At 34.8% G+C, this 17,875-nt stretch overlaps 1 protein-coding gene across 2 annotated transcripts; it reads left to right on the plus strand.

Annotated features, from left to right (window-relative positions):
• The first annotated feature begins 962 nt into the window (after positions 1–962).
• LOC101891739 (equilibrative nucleoside transporter 1) lies at positions 963–3,522 on the plus strand. Of its 2 annotated transcripts, XM_011295906.3 has the most exons (3): positions 963–1,311; positions 1,382–1,452; positions 1,546–3,522. In XM_011295906.3, exon 3 carries the CDS (start codon positions 1,828–1,830, stop codon positions 3,199–3,201), a length of 1,374 nt encoding a protein of 457 aa, XP_011294208.1. In that variant the 5' UTR covers positions 963–1,311; positions 1,382–1,452; positions 1,546–1,827; the 3' UTR covers positions 3,202–3,522. The 2 variants fall into 2 exon arrangements, with proteins under 2 accessions (XP_011294208.1, XP_058977237.1); XM_059121254.1 differs by having other exon boundaries at positions 963–1,452.
• The last annotated feature ends 14,353 nt before the right edge of the window (positions 3,523–17,875 follow it).

Below are 17,875 nucleotides of genomic sequence, written 5' to 3' on the forward strand. Positions count from 1 at the left end.
AAGATGTTCACTGTGGTAACTGAGTTTTCCTTCATAATATCGATAATGGTACAGATTCTTAATTCATGTTTAATTTTGATATTTAATTTTACAGCGGCTGAAAATCCATCAACTCTGAAAATGTTTTTGATTACCCGGTAACTGACAAAAGTGAACGGTTACACCATTGTAGAAGCATACATGTAGATGCATTAATACTTGCATGGTAGAAGAACACAGGTAGATGCATCAACCCTTGGGAACATTGATATGTCAAAAATTTTTAAATGTTTTTCCAAACTTAAGATGATTTTTATATGTTTTCTTACACCACGGCAATCAGAGGTTGTTTTGACGTGCATTTTTCACCAATTTTTACAAATTTCAATATTTTTTCATTCAATATTTTCAATTCCAAAATTAATTTGACACTCAGTGAACTCCCAGCAGCTGTGTCGATGCGACTACATATATTCTTCTATCATGAATACTTCGGAACATTAATGTGTCCAAATTTTATTGTTTTTTTTTTTTTTCAAAAATATATGGATTTGTATATCTTATAAGATGCCAATCGGTGGTTGTTATGATATGCATTATTCAACAATTTTTATACATTTGAATAAATTTTCATTTAAAAAGCTCAATTTCAAAATTGGTTTGAAAGTTCATTGTCTCGGCACTTGTGTCAATGTGATTGTCAATCAAATCTCATAGCGTCTGCACAGTTGTATGTGTTATTATACTCTTGTCACACAAGATCGCTTAAATATATCGTATCACAACATAAAACAATTTCTAATGATGTTGTCTTTTCATGTGCATTTCTTCTGTGTAAACGCAGCATTATAATATCTTATTGATAATTGCTGTTATCGTATTCGAATCGATTACCCATTTTCGATTGTTATGGCGGCATTACAGCAAAACATAGAACAAAAGAGAAATAATTTTGTTTGTTGTATTTGTTATGCATTAACATTTTCAAAGAGATTATTTTTTGTTGTAGTATTCTAAAAAAATTGTCATTTCACTCTAACATAGTTTATTGCATGAAGAAAACAAAACCCGAAAGTAATTTCAAACTTTAATCACTAACAAACGGGCAATATAACAGTAATCGCTCATTATTATCCGTCGCATTAGATTCGATTAGATATGTCAGCTAACCAAAAGATAGTAACCGAATCTAATAAATCGCTCACAACATATATCAGATACTTTTGATTGCTGCTGTGTTGTTGTTGGTGCTACTGCATATTTACTTGTTCCTTAACCTAAACGATACAACGTGTTGTGACCGCCTGCCATCGGATAGCACTGATTATACGGGTTTGTTAACTAATCTTGGAATCTCGTCGCGAGCATAGTGTAAATACTTGGGTGGTGGTATTTATTTCAGTTTGTCGATGGCATTATAATTTGAGACTTATTAGAGAGAGGATGACAAAATAGCGAACGAACGATAAGAAGGTTGGTTATTATAATAGCGATACCCGAGATTATGCATATTTGTATTAATTAAATAAATAATTCTCAAATTTCTTGGTTTTTTTCTCGTTGCAGTGTTTGGTTTCATTGTTGCCGTCGTGTCTTCTTCAGTAGCGTTTAGTTTTTCTTTTTTCAAATATTTTTCGTATCTCGATTCTAAATTCAATTCTTGTCGGAGTGCATTAACATTCGTTCGAGCGGTTGTCTAGACGACATACATACACAGCACGCACATACTAAAACAAACACCACTCGCATACACCCAACACGCTAGAGAGCGGAGATAGTGCGGAAACAGAAGCAAGCACCACAGTACTTAACCTCTTGTCAGCACCAAAATAACATCAAATCGACATCATGGATCGGAATAATGAAAAAACACATTTTTTAAGCAACTCAAAGCCAGTAACATTGACACCATCATGGGAGGCCCAAAAATTACCCGAAGATGATTTAAATTTCAAGGGTATGGATAAGGAAAAACTGCCGCTTAAACCGCCCCTGGACAAATGGCGTTTGGTGTTCATCATCTTTATGCTGCACGGTTTGGGTACACTTATGCCCTGGAATATGTTCATTACGGCGAAAAGCTATTTCGAGGACTTTAAGTTGGCACCTGTGGATGGTGGTAATGGCACCACTGTCTATGCCAGTAGTTTCATGCAGTACATTGGTTTTGCTTCACAAATCCCAAATTTGATTTTCAACTGGCTGAACATCTTTGTGCATCTGGGAGGTGATTTAACAAAGCGCATTGTTTATAGTATCCTGTTTGAATTGCTGATTTTCATTGTTACCGTTCTGTTGGCCATTCTGGACTCGACAAGTTGGCAGGCTGCATTCTTTTGGATCACCATGATCAGTGTGGTGCTGTTGAATATGGCAAATGGTATTTATCAGAACACCATTTATGGTATGGCAGCTACATTGCCTATTAAATACACCGGTGCTGTAGTGTTGGGCTCAAACATCAGTGGTCTGTTTGCTTCGGTGGTGTCAATATGCAGTACCTATATATTTTCCTCACATCGCACCTCGGCCATTTATTATTTTATCACAGCAATGTTGGTGCTCTTGGTGTGTTTCGATACCTACTTTGCATTGCCTCTGAATAAATTCTATCGTTATCACACCATGCTCAGACGTAAGGAGGAGAAACCGTTGACAAATCAACAAGAAGTAACAAAAGTGCCTTACTGGACGGTCTTCAAGCAAGCATCGCCACAAATGTTCAATATATTCTTTACGTTCTTCATTACCCTGTCCGTATTCCCAGCCGTACACTCGGATATTAAAGCCGTAGCCCCGGATTTTGTTATTTCACCGGATTTGTTTGCCTCGATCACCTGTTTCTTGACATTTAACCTGTTTGCTATGTTGGGCAGTTTAACTACCTCCTGGATCCAATGGCCTAAACCAAGATTCCTTTGTGTTCCTGTTATATTGCGTGTGGTTTTTATACCTCTCTTCCTGTTGTGTAACTATTTACCCAAGGGTGTTGATCGCACCATCCCCGTGCTCATTACAAACGAATGGGTCTACTGGATAATTGCCATTGTCATGTCTTACAGTTCCGGTTACCTTAGCTCGTTGGGTATGATGTACGCCCCACAAACGGTACAGCCAAAACATCAAATTACCGCTGGTATGTTTGCTGCTGCCATGTTGATTACCGGCATATTCTCCGGCATTCTGTTTTCATTTGTAATGCCATCTTTGGTGGCACTTTGAAGACCAGTTCCACTTCACAATTTATATTCATCCCAAAAATAATCACACATACACACGTCATGTTTTAATGTTCTCTTAAGTTTTGTATACGAAATTAAGTTATTTGATTTTTTTAATTATTTTATCATCAAGATTCATAGGTTTCTTTTATTTTTTTATTAAGTACAGTGTGACAGTTATAGACGGACCAAGACGAGACTAACACTTGCCACAAATTTCAAAATTAGTATTATCATTAGAGGATCACAAAAAAGTAATAAAACACAAAAGTCGTCTATATTATTGTAAATCTATTGTTATATCTACTAAATTAAGCATATTCGTTTAGCGAAATACGAGTTAACGAGTAGTAAAATCGTCAAACTGTTAGAATATAAACAAATAAAATATGCTGATAATTTTATTACGTTTTTATTAAACAAAAAAAAAAGTTTTTTGTTTTTGTTTATAAAGTTTGTATGGAATTGAGAATACAAAGAATTCTCATGGTGGGTTATATACAGCAAATTACCTGATTTTAAAAATGTTGATAGATTATTTGAATGGAGCTAATGATGCTCAATCACGTCCGTTTTTTATGACAACAAATCACACACATTCTCTCTTTATGTAAATAGATGTGCCGTTGTTTAGAAAAGGTGAAAGATTCTCTTACACATACCAACACGTAGTTTTTATGAGCATTAATGAATTAAACACAAACAGAAAATATGTACGAACAACAAAAAAAAATCAAAATAAAACAGAAACATTCGAAAAAAAAAGTTACAATTGAAACACAAATTGGCACAGTTATTCAGATTACTACTGTTGTTCGTTAATGCCATTCACCATTAGATGGAGGGTATATTAACTTTGTCATGTCGTTTATAGCAATATATTCGGAGACCTATTATTAATTCGTGATATGCAAACAATTCTAAGTCGATATAACATGGTATTGTTATATGTTGACATGAAGAAAGAGGTCGCAAAATATTTAAGATAATTTATTGGCATAGACATTTGTAGTGTTTCTAAATTGTTTCGTATTGAAAATAAACTTTATCGGTCCATTTAAGGTATACAGGGGGAGATAAATAAAACTGGAAGAAAGTCAAGCGCCATAATTTTTATTTTTTTTTTGTCGGAAATAGTATCAAATTTTAGCATAAATTTAGATTTGTTCGAATTGGTCACCTTTGGCACGAATTATGGCCTTTAAACGGCCAATGAAACCGTCACACGCTGTCCGAGTGTTGCCCTGCGGTATTTCGGCACATTTCCGGCGAAGCGCTTGGTTGCCATTGTGCGCTGGAAATGAAGCGAGGAACGTAATTTTGTAACCATTCTTGGGTGGCGCGTGCTGAGTGCGATGGTGCTGAGTCCTGTTGGAATGTCCAAGGTCTGCGGCCAAAATGTTTGCGTGCCCAAGGCTTTAATACACCCCCCAAAATATTTTCGCGATAATATTGGGCATTTATTCTGATGCCACGGTCGATTGAGTCTATTTTCTTTCTGTTGCGGTGAAAGTTCTTGCACTTTTTGGAATTTCATTTTTCAATATTTGCCGAATGGAATATTGCGATATGTCAGCTCACGAGCCAATTTTCGGCCACTGCGACGCGGGTTTCGATCAAGTCGCTTCTTTACTTTTCGAACCATTTCTGCTGATGTTGCTGTTTCCTTCCGCCCACTTCCTTGACGTCGGGCTACGCTACCAGTATCACGGTAACGAGCGATGGTACAAGATACAAAAGACTTATTCACATTTAAATGCTGGAGTGCTTTATTATGCTTGAATTCCATCACGAATAACTTGGTTTCTGGAAAATTCTCACAAAAATACTTTTGTACGCATGTAAACAATATAATGATCTGTCACTGGAATAATTTTAACAAGTGTCGGACGAGTGGCTTAGAAATGACAGCAGTCTTAAGTTGGTTGCAGTTTTTTAATCTTACCCTGTATTATAAGTTTTGGGCAGAGACATTATTGTAATGGTATCTCCCGATATGAAGCACTTTAAAGATTTTTGGGGCATTTTCCAACCAAATAATTTATATTTTGTCGTTCCTAGATCTCAGAGGCCATAAGTCCAATTGTTATTATGTTTAACCTTAATATTGCCATACCTCAGCATATTCTTAATTTTAAAAGTTTCATCCACAATTTGCAACCAAATTGATCTACATTTAGTCATAGGCTTCATATAAGTCTCAATTGGCATATGAAAGCTTTGCGAAGTTGATGTATCATTTACATCAAATACGAGGGAAATATATATGGGAGCTACATCTAATCTTAACCTATTTTGAAAAATTTGGCATCTGATGTCATGTAGCGAATATCATTGTTATGAAGTGCGTATAAAGGCTTTGGTGGCTAATATTAAATCAGATGAAACATGTATACGTGAGCTATATCTGAAGCGATTTCTATAAAATTTCATAAAATACGCCTTTGTTATTTATGCTATGTTCTCTCCCAGTTGAATGTACTTCTTCGAATTTTTTGAATATTTCTTAAATTTTATCATGTACATATGTACTACTGTGTATGGCACAGGGTATAAAAATACGCATGTTTTTAGCTATACCAAAACACACATACTTTTCTTATCGCTTTGTTATTTATGCTATGTTCTTTCAAAGTGTTTCTCTCGCAGGTGTACTTCTTCGTATTTTATGTTCGCATATTTCTACATTTTAGTATTCAAATCGATTCATTCATGGTTCGGCATTATTATATCTGCTCTGATACAATTATTACTCTATCATTTTATAATATTTTATTACATGAGATAAAATGTGCCGTAGTAGCGATGGCCTATCCCAATTAAAATGCGAGTATGCCATTAATGTGCAAATTAGAGCATTATCAAACTTTAACTTGCAATTCCTTCAATAATTGCTTTAATTGTTTATTTGCATGTATTAAATTTGTGTTTTTTTATTATACAATAAGTAAGAATTGCTCCCGCCTTATTTTGTATGAAGAGGTCATTCTTCTTTAGATAGCCTTTTCGAAATCAGCCTATATCAACAATTGCAAAACCATAAAATAATTAAATACGTTGTGGTTTTCGCATGTACGTGTTGAAAGATAAGACGTTTTTGTATTAAAATTGCTCCAATGTAAAAAAATGTTGGTCACATGGTAACCTAAAGTTAAATTTATCGTGAGAATTTACTATTTTTTTAGGTGATACTTACCGAAGAGAAATTTTAGTATTTGCACTACATACAACAGTAGAATCATGTTAACTTGTATATTTTGGAGTGGAGTATGAGTAAAGTGAAATTATTACGCTATTTGGAGGATTTCAAAATATATTGTAAAGCGTTGTGGGTTGGAATCAGAGGTTCACAATTCAGTTGGATTTATATATAATAATGTCTAGAATCGAATACTTTACACATTATCACTCCCACATTAATATGGATGGTTGCCCACTACGATCTGAACAAGACCCTCAAACCTTTGGTGACCATCCTGCTGGTAGTGAAAATTGTAAGGTTTTTAAGTGTTCTCAAATTCGGTCCGTGGTCTATCATGGCATTTAAGGCATTTGTTGTCTCACCAATTGGTTTTGTGTGACTACATGTTTACACAGGTTTGGCTCAATATTTAAATATTGAAAATATTTAATTTTTTTTCGATATATAATTAAATTATATGTGTACTAGGTGAGATGAAAAAACTGCAACCAACTTCAGACTGCTGTCATTCCTAAGCCACTCGTTAAAATTGTTCCAGAGACAGCGCATTGTATTGTTTACAAGCGCAGAAAAGCATTTTGGTGAGAACTTTCCGGAAAAGAAGTTATTCGTGATGAAATTCAAGCGTGATAGTATGATTTATTTGTATTTGTCTGGAAAACCACAAGTGGCTATCGTTAGAACACCCCAGCATATAAATGTGAATAAATCTTTTGTGTCTCGTACCATCGCTCGTTACCGTGATACTGGTAGCGTAGCCCGACGTAAAGGAAGTGGACGGAAGAAAACAGCAACATCAGCAGAAATGGTTCGAAAAGTAAAAAAGCGACTTTATCCAAACCCGCGTCGCAGTGGCCGAAAAATGGCTCGTGAGCTGAACATATCGCAATATTCCATTCGGCAAATATTGAAGAATGAGCTCGTGGCAAAGCCATTGAAATTCCAAAAAGTGCAAGAATTTACACCGCAACAGAAAGAAAATAGACTCAAAAGAGCTAAAGAGTTGCTTCGCTTGGCCCATGGTAGAATTAAGAAAGTAAAGTCATGCAATCATATGATTACAACTTTTTTACACCACCAGAACTCAAGCGCCGTCCATGGCGATGGTGTGGGCCGCCATAACAGAATAAATGCCGAATATTATCGCGAAACTATTCTGGAGGGTATATTAAAGCTTTGGGCATGCAAACATTTTGGCCGCAGACCTTGGACATTCCAACAGGACTCAGCACGCGCCAACCATGAGGTTCCTCGCTTCATTTCCAGCCCACATCAAAATATACGGATACCTATCCGTAGGACTATTGTGTCAGGAGTATTTTGGAAAGCAAGGTTGGCACTAAAAAATACCAAAGTGTCGATCACCTCAAGCAAGCGCTTCGCCGGGAATGGGGCAGAATACCGCAGAGCAACATTCGGGCAGCTTGTGACGGTTTCATTGGCCATTTGAAGGCCACAATTCGTGCCAAAGGTGATTAATTCTAAGAAATCTAAACTTATTCTAAAATTTGATGCTATTTCCGACAGTTTTTGCTTTCATTTAATAAAATTTTAAAAAATGTAAAAATTATGGCGTTTGACTTTGTTATAGTTTTTTTTATTACACCCTGTATGGGTGTTTTAGTAATATACAACTTAAAAAAAAAAAAACAATTTTCAAAATGTGCGATTGTTGTTTGCAAATAGGAAAGATTTATAAAGAAATTTCAATAAAAGAAGATTATCTATTTAATGTAAAAATAAAACAATGTGGTTTGTATTATCAAGACCTTACTGTATTAGAATATCTTTAAATAACATTTAAGAAATGTTACTGTAAATTATTCTAAAAATAATATCATATTTTTGGCATACATTTTTTAATGGCCTGTATGGTTGTGCGGTCGAATAGACCCAAACAATAAATAATTAATAAAAATTGACATGTTTTATTGTCTAAGTTGTTCATACCACTACAAATTGAGCATCAAAAGCATAAAAGACGCCGCTGTGTCACTATTGAAAATTGAATTAGGAATGTGTTTTGATATCTTCTTCATAGCACAAAATGTTTTTGGGGAACTGGACAGTGGTTGCAAACGAATTATTAAGGGCCCCAAATTGGAAATGGTAATGGTGGAAGTCCGAGGAGAAATAAAAGAAGACAATTTTACTATCATAGATTTTGTATTTATAATGATAACTTTTTTATATCAAAATAGCCTATATTCGAGCTCGATTGAAATTCGAGTCAACTCAGGGGCTCGTCATATATGCTTACAAACAACAAGTAAAAAAGCTGTAAGTTCAGCCGGACCGATCCTTGAATACCCTCCACCATTTGAAACGATTTTGGCAACTTTCGAAAAAATAAAATCCGTTAAAATCTTAAAAATACCGAATGTAGCTGTTATATTACGGTATATACGACGACGTGGACCTGCATAGGCAACTTTTGTCATAATCCATAACAATATTCAAATGCGAAACTTGAATAAAAAATTCGTTAACTAAATGCATTAAAATACCGAATATTTGGGTTAAACGAAGACGTGGAGCTGCACATACAATTTCCTGTCATACGCTGTAGCACCCATTACGAGCTTCAAATACCAAATTTGAAATAATTCTGGTGAATAATGTAGTTAAAATCATCAAAAAAAAAAATTAATATCGGGAGGTACTTTTATATGGGGGCTATACGAAGACGTGAACCTGCACACACAATTGTCTGTCATAGGCTGAAGTACCCATTACGAAATTTAAATACCAAATTTGAAACAATTCCGGTGAATAATGTCGCTAAAATCATTAAAATATCGAATATCGGGAGGTACCGTTATATGGGGGCTATACGAAGACGTGGACCTGCACAGACAATTTTCTGTCGTAGGCTGTAGTACCCATTACAAACTTCAAATACCAAATTTGAAACATTTCTGGTGTATAATGTCACTTAAATCACCACAATACCGAAAAAATGGAGGTACCATTATATGGGGGCTATACCAAAATGTGCACCTACATGACCAATTTTCAATACAAAAAGTCTTGCAGACATAATACACATTTGAGTAAAATTGTATCATTCATTCCATAATATGGTGGAGGGTATAATAACGATATGTAAAATTGGGGGCAAAAACATAACTTTTTCGGTGTGTTCCAGAACCTGCAAGAATGTAAAAATGTTACCACTCTAACCGATTTTCCTTCATGTTAGCATAGAAAATGGCAGAACTACTAGATTCTTGCAGGGTTTCGAAAGAATATTTTTCTATCTGATTATTTTTTATAGTTTTTAATCCTTGGTGTATCTAATGAGGGTAGCATACCCATTTCCGAACATGACAACAAATGTCTTAAAAATCTGATTTGAAATAGCTGTCGCCCTGTGTACTTCTAAATATTAAACACCTGCAATAAAAATCATTCTGTGGCAATTAATTTATGTGTTTATTAATGGCAATAGCAGAAAATGAACCCCCGAAAATTAAAGAAGGATCATAATTCTCTTTTTGATAAGCAAGATCCGTGAGCAAGTATGACGCTTTGCTACTTAGAAAATTATATTTAATTGTATTAATATATACATGCGATTGAAGTGCCACGAAAAATCGAATATAAGATTGTTTTTTATCAATAGCATAGGCGCGTGTTTTCAAATAATTTCTTAGGAGTTGTTTTATCCTATGAAGGTATTTAAAGAAGTCAAATCATTTTGGCAAATAATGTACAAGCACATTGCTTGCATTTTTAGTGGAGAACAAGAATTTGAAATTTGAATTGAATTTGAATATTGAAAACACCATATTAATTATATTTGTTGTATTAATATAAGTAATAAACTTAAAAATTATACCGAACCAACAATGTTATTCTGATGTACACACATATATTCCACATATTTGCAGATTAAATGCAGAGATATTTTTTCTTGGAATTCCATAATTGTAATTTATTAAACAGAAACGAATACTAATATATTTGTATCATGCATACACAGGGTGAGATGAAAAAACTACAACCAACTTCAGACTGCTGTCATTTCAAAACCACTCGTCCGACAGCTGTTAAAATTATTCCAGTGACAGCTCATTATATTGTTTACAAGCGTACAAAAGTATTTTGGTGAGAATTTCCCAGAAAAAAGTTATTTGTGATGAAATTCAAGCGTGGCTGGAAAACCATAAGTGGCTATCGATAGAGCACTGCAGTATTTTAATGTGAATAAATCATTTGTGTCTTGTACCATCGCTCGTTACCGTGTGCAGTGACCGAAAAAATGGCTCGTGAGCTGATCATATTGCAATATTCCATTCGGCAAATATTGAAAAATGAGCTCGGGGTAAAGCCATTGAAATTCCAAAAAGTGCAAGAACTTACACCACAACAGAAAGAAAATAGAGTTAAAAGAACTAAAGATTTGATTCGCTTGGCCGAAATTAAAGACTGCCGAATTTGGTTTTCTACGATGAGAAAACAATCGTTGTCCAGCAGTTTGTAAACAAACAAAATTATCGTGTTTATTTGCCAAAGAGGTCAGCAGAAAATGTGCACCTTCGGTTGGCCACCAGAACTCAAGCGACGGCCATGGTGATGGTGTCGGCCGCCACAACAGCCGATGGTCGCTCTCATCTCGTATTAAGCGACCGTAGCATATTATCGCGAAAATATTCTAGAGGTTATATTAAAGTCTTGGGCACGCACACATTTTGGCCGCAGACCTTGGACATTCCAACAGGGCTCAGCACGCGCCACCCAAGAATGGTTACATAACGAGGTTCCTCGCTTCATTTCCAGCGCACAATGGTCACCAAAATCTCCGGAAACCAATCCGTTGGACTATTGTGTCTGGGGTATTTTGGAGAGCAAGGTTGGCACTAAAAAATACCAAAGTGTCGATCACCTCAAGCAAGCGCTTCGCCGGCAATGGGCCAAAATACCGCAGAGCAAAATTCGGGCAGCGTGTGACGTTTTCATTGGCTGTTTGAAGGCGATAAGTCGTGCCAAAGGTGACCAATTCGAACAAATCTTAACTTATTCTAAAATTTGATGCTATTTCCGACATATTTTGCTTTCATTCAATAAAATTTAAAAAAAAAAATGTAAAAATGATGGCTTTTGTCTTTGTTGCACTTTTTTCTTATCTCACCCTGTACACATTTTCCGATTAAATGCAGGCATATTTTTTCTTGGAATTCCATAATTGTAAATTATTCAACAGAAATGAAAACTAATGTATTTGTTTTATACATATATGTATGCACACATGGGTGTAGGTTTAGCTGTGATGTTCCGTAACGCATACAAATTACAATAGCTTGCATTCAATTCGAATGAAATGTAAGTTCAAATGGGTTCATTTTATACCCTCCACCATAGTATGGAGGGTATATCAAGTTTGTCATTCCGATTGTAACACCTCAAAATATAGATTTTAAACCCCACAAAGTATATATATATTCTTGATCAGTATCCATCTGTCCGTCTGTGGAAATCACTCCAGCTTCCGAACGTAATGAAGTAGATTGATAAAATTTTACTCAAATGTATATTATGTCTGCAGGACTTTTGGTATTGAAAATTAGCCATGTAGGTCCACGTTTTTTTTTCTTTGTTGATTTTAGCGACATTATTCACCGGAATTATTTCAAATTTAGTATTTGAAGTTCGTAATGGATATGGCATATGACAGGAGATTGTCTTGCAGGTTCACGTCTTCGTATAGCCCGCATATAACGGTACCTCCCGATATTCGGTGTTTAAATGATTTTAGCGACATTATTCATCGAAATTGTTAAAAATTTGGTATTTGAAGTTCGTAATGTATACTACAGCCTAAGACAGAAAATTGTCTATGAAGGTCCACCTCTTCGTATAGCCTCATATAACGGTACCTCCCGATATTCGGTACTTTGTTGATTTTAGCGACATTATTCACGGGAATTGTTCAAAATTTGGTATTTGAAGTTCGTAATGGATACTACAGCATATGACAGAAAAAATAAAATTTTCTATGAAGGTCCACCTCTTCGTTTTTTTATATTCGATATTCGTTTTTTTTTATGATTTTAGCGACATTATTTAGCGGAATTGTTTCAAATTTGGTATTTGAAGTTCGTAATGTATACTGCAGCCTATTACAGAAAATTGTCTGTGCTGGTGCACATTTTGGTATAGCCCCCATATAATAGTACCTCCCTATATTGATGATTTTAGCTACATTATTTACCGATTTTTTCAAGTTTCGCATTTGAATATTTTAATGGTTTGTGACAAAAGTTGACTATGCAGGTCCACGTCGTCGGTTAGACCCTAATATGACAGCTACATTTGGTATTTTTTAGATTTTAACAAAATTATGGATTTTTTTTTTTTGAAAATCGACAAATTCGTTCCAAATGTTGGAGGGTATTCAAAGTTCAGCCCGGCCGAACTTACAGCTTTTTTACTTGTTATCACTTAAAACTATTTATTTCCCATTTTCTACGGATCTAAATAACGTTTTTTATACCCTCCATGATTATGTGAGTTATGTCACTTTGTTGTTCAGCATCCAAACATCCTTCGTGTCGAGAAACGACTAATTTTTATTCAACGCCACATTGTACTTACGAGTTTATTTATATGGCAAAATGCCAAATGTGAATTTGTAATCGAACAAATTTAATTTGCGTATTTCCGAACAGATGTATAACGACAAATACGCACACGCGAAAGGAAATTGAACGATCTGGGTCTGTTTGTATGAATGGGATGAAAGGGGAGGGGTGTTTAGAGACTTTGTTCTATACCTAACTATTAAATAATTACTACAATTATACAGCCCCAGTGTGGAGAAACAGAGAATAAGGTTGCATTAATTGTTGTTTTGAGATCAGAATATTTAGTTATCAAAAAATATGCACGCCTCTATAAGCTCATTCATTTTGCTTCATTATTATATGTATTTGGCTGTAGATAAGAAATCGTCGCATTTTTCATATACACATTTCATCGCAGATTGTCTAAATGACATCTAACCTTGAACATTTGCTCTAGTCAAGATTATTATTTTTATACCCTACAACACTATGTGTTGGGGGTATTATAAGTTTGATTGGGCCAAAAATTATGTAACACCACGAAATATTGGTTTCCCACATAGGAAAGTATATATGGATCTTCCTATCTCGCCGAGCTGAGTCGATCTAGCTATGTATGTCCGTCCGTCCGTCTGTCCATGTTAATTTGTAATCACTCTACAGGTCGTAATTATGGTACGATCTTCACGAAATTTAGAATGGAGGTGGGGCTATGGTCAGAATAGAACCCTATTTCTTTTGGAGATAATCGCATAATATTTAGGGGTTGAAATGGACCAAATACTGAAAAAAAATCGGATTTTGCAGTAGCTATACAGGTCGCAATTATAGACCAATCGACGCGGAATTTCGCATGTAGTTAGAGTTTAGCGCGGGGAAGAAGACTACCAATTTGGGTGGTCATCGGATAATATTTAGCGGTTAAAATAGACCATATCTTTTGTGTTGAAAAAATTCAAAATTTTTCAATAAACCGCGAATATTTTAAATCCCGGCGAAATCACAAAGCCATGACAAGGTTACTTCTGATCTTTACATTGATGTTAACATCCAACAAATCGGATATATAGCAAAATATGTGCGATATATATGTCTATCAAAGAAGATATGCTTGAAAGATCTCTAATATGTCGAGAACGGCTGAACTGATTTCGACAGATCTCAATAATTCAGAATGGCCTCTTGGCAGGAAAGAAAAAACGTCTAAAAAAATCGCATAAAAATATCTCTCTAAAGATGAAAATATTAATTTTGTAAAATTTTCTCACATTTTTTCAATTTTGTCATATTTTTGGCATATTTTCATTTTGAATTAAACATTTGGTAATATTTCTACAGCTAACAAAACTAAGTAGTTAGGATATCAGGATATCATATACAGATCGCATTTATGGCCCGATAATTACGAAATTTAGCATGGAGAAATTTTGCAAGGTTACTTCTGATCTTTACAGTGATGTTAACATCCAACAAAACGGATATATAGCAAAATATGTGCGATATATATGTTCGTCAAAGAAGATATGCTTGAAAAATCTCTTATATGTGGAGAACGGCTGAACTGATCAGAATAAAAGCCTACTCTTTTTGGAGATGATCGCCATATATTTAGGGGTTGAAATGGACCAAAAAACTGCAAAATTGTCAGCAGGTCGTAATTATCGCCCGATCCTCACGCACATTTGAATGGGGGTTACCGGACATTACAAAAGCCAAGCAGTTTTGGATGGCCATCCAAAAATATTCAATGTGTGAAATAGTTTGCCAACTTTTGTAGACAAAATACGAAAATGTCCATTCCCGTGACTTTTTGGAGAATTCACAAATACTGGAAAGAAGCACTTCTGACTATTTCGTTAAGGCTGATTTCGTTGAAGAATATAGTCAAATGTCTGTATCTCATATAGATGCGTTTCAAAAACCAATAATAAATGTTAATCTTTTGCCACTTCTGAGAGATTATATGTCTTTGGGAAATATTGGTTCCAGATCTAGGAAGACCATTTACGTGCAACATCTACCAATAAATTGGAAATGAGCAAATTAGTTTAAGTTGCTATATCGAAAATTAGAGAACAAAACCTGATGGTTTTCTTTTATTATTTGTCACAATATCTTGTGGAATTCTTTCGAGTATCTCGCCTATATAAACTGTATCGTTTATTATAGTGTTGTAGGGTATTCAACGGTCGGCCCCGCTCGACTGTAGCCTTTGCTTACTTGTTTTATATTACAAATGGGGGGACAAAATATCATTTGTATTTATTGGAACTTCTTCCAATAAAAGTAATCGAAAAACAATATGTCTAATTTATGATTGGAATTATTGAAAGAGTCAATTAATTATGATTTGGTTGGTTTTGGTTTTTTTTAAGAATTAGTTCGTACCAGATTAGAACAAGATTGCTATGAAAACATTTTTCTATTATCAGCAACATATTTCTCGGACGCAACTATATTCGTGACCATGCGAGAGGCTCGTCATTACTTGTGTGACGGGAATGGTTTATAACACCCGTATATTTTAGTTTATTTGGTTTTTATGTATGTGACATTGGCACAGTGTTTCATATTCGAAACATGAGGTCATCAGCTCAAACTCAATATAAATTTATTTAAAAAAATACATTTTTTGTGAGAATTAAACGGCTCATCTTTAGACATAATCTTAATATAAGTTAAATTATCAAGTAGATTAGAAACATTTGAAGCACTTCGTCATTAGAGAATGAAAAGATTTGAAAATATGGCAAATGCACCCATTATAAATAAGTTTTATAAGATTTTATTTGTTTTGTAATAATCTTAAATACCAATACTATTGTAAAACATTAGGTGTGTCTGGTTATTTTTCCTGCAGGAATTGTCAAACAACATCATTCTGAGACAGTAAGGTAGTTTTATTCTCTTTTGAAATAAAAAGGCGAAAAGTAAACAGACGGTATTTCTGCAGAAGCTTGCAACTAATCAGCTGATTTGTCAAAACAAACCAATTTGTCCCCCATTAAAAGAAAGGAAGCACTACCAATTTTACAAGTATTATAAATAAAAAGGAAATTAGCAATAAAATAATAATATGAACAGTATAAGAAAGATAGATTTTATGTGCTCCCCTGAATCCTTTAAACGTGTGGCGTTTGTCTAAAAATGTTGAAAATAGAATTTTATTTTCTTATTACATATTAATATTTACGTTTTTCGCATTTTGTAAAGTTGTTCTCCAAAAACAATTAGTTTAGCTAATACCAAAAAATATTTTCAAATTGAAAGCACAAAAAGATATAAACCAACAATAGAAATCGTCTGATTGAATGTCGATGAATGAGAAGAAGAAGAGTTCAAGTGATTGCAGGAAGAAATTTGTCTAGCAAGAATTTGCAAACTCTCACTGAAAGAACTGTCAAAATTTCTCCTCCAACCGTCTCTTTTGCAGGACTTATGGGTTAACAGTAATCCAGTAATAATTTGTAACAATTGTTACAAATTTTAGGGTAACCAGACACACCTATTTCTAAAACTTCGGAATTGTGGTTGGTACCTTAATATGGAGTTATCACAAAAACACTTTTTTATACTGTGCCTAAAAAGAAATTCAAAATTAATCGATTACCTTTAAATTACATAGAATCGGGAGAAGCTTTCGAAATATGAAAACTCGGGTTCGGGTGTACCATAAAAACTCTGCAGAAAGGCGCTTGTTGAGACAGGTAGATCAGTGAGCTTACGGCGGGACCATTTAAAAAGGTACCTAATATAATCGAATCAGTCATATCGAGACGGAGGACGTGTTCCCTTCTACCCCGAAATCAGTCATAGACAAAGGTCCATGGTTGATATTATTACCAGTTACAGTAGAATCACAGCTCAAACCTTTATGTGGAAAGAGACATATACAGGATGAGATAAAAAACTGCAACAAAGTCAAAAGCCATAATTTTTACATTTTTTTATTTTATTGAATGAAAGAAATTCGGAAATAGGATCAAATTTTAGAATAAGTTTAGATTTGTTCGTAGTGGTCACCTTTGACATGAATAATGGCCTACAAACGAATGTTTCTCTGCGGCGAAGCGATTGCTTGAGGTGATCGACACTTTGGAATTTTTTGTGCCAACCTTGCTTTCTAAAATACTACAGACACAATAGTCCTCATAGAACCTCATTTTGTAACAATTCTTGGGTGGCGAGTGCTGAATGCGATGAGCTGGGTCCTGTTGGAATGTCCAAGCTCTGCGGCCAAAATGTTTGCCTGTCCAAGGCCTTAATATACCCTCCAGAATATTTTTGCGATAATATTCAGCTTTTATTCTGATGCCACGGTCGATTAATACGAGCGGAGAACGAGTGACAGCAGTCTGAAGTTGGTTGCAGTTTTTTCATCTCATCCTGTATAATGTTTTTTTTTTATCGAACATGTCCCATTGTCATCACCCATCGTAAATAGCATATTTTGTGACATATCATAAAGGGATGCCCATCGTTTTTCCTAATAATTGGACATTAATATGCCTAGCCCATGGAAAAACAATACAGGTAGATAACACTTGGGAACATTAATAAGTTTTACAAATTTGAATAATTTTTCATTGAAAATGCTCAATTTCAAAATCGATATGATCGTTCATTGCCCCAGCAGCTGTGTCGATGCGATGATGCCAAGTCAAGCCAGGTGGATTTGATCAAGCATATGAATATATATAAAATTACCTAATTGCGGTATTACCTAATTTGTAATCAAGGTATTTCCAAACCAAGCACATCAACCATATACATAGTCCCCATGGCAGGCCATCCAACCAAAACTTGTCACATCAACCCATCTCCACGCAAATAGAATCACCTTTTTCACCTTATACATATACAAAATGCACGAAATTTAATTTACTGGGGAAAATATTCAAAACAAA

Source organism: Musca domestica, unplaced genomic scaffold, assembly GCF_030504385.1.
Source record: "Musca domestica strain aabys unplaced genomic scaffold, Musca_domestica.polishedcontigs.V.1.1 1, whole genome shotgun sequence".
Lineage (NCBI taxonomy): Eukaryota > Metazoa > Arthropoda > Insecta > Diptera > Muscidae > Musca > Musca domestica.

Excerpts from the sequence above, each read along its gene's own strand:
- LOC101891739 (XM_059121254.1), top strand. The coding sequence starts at position 1,828 with ATGGATCGGAATAATGAAAAAACACATTTTTTAAGCAACTCAAAGCCA.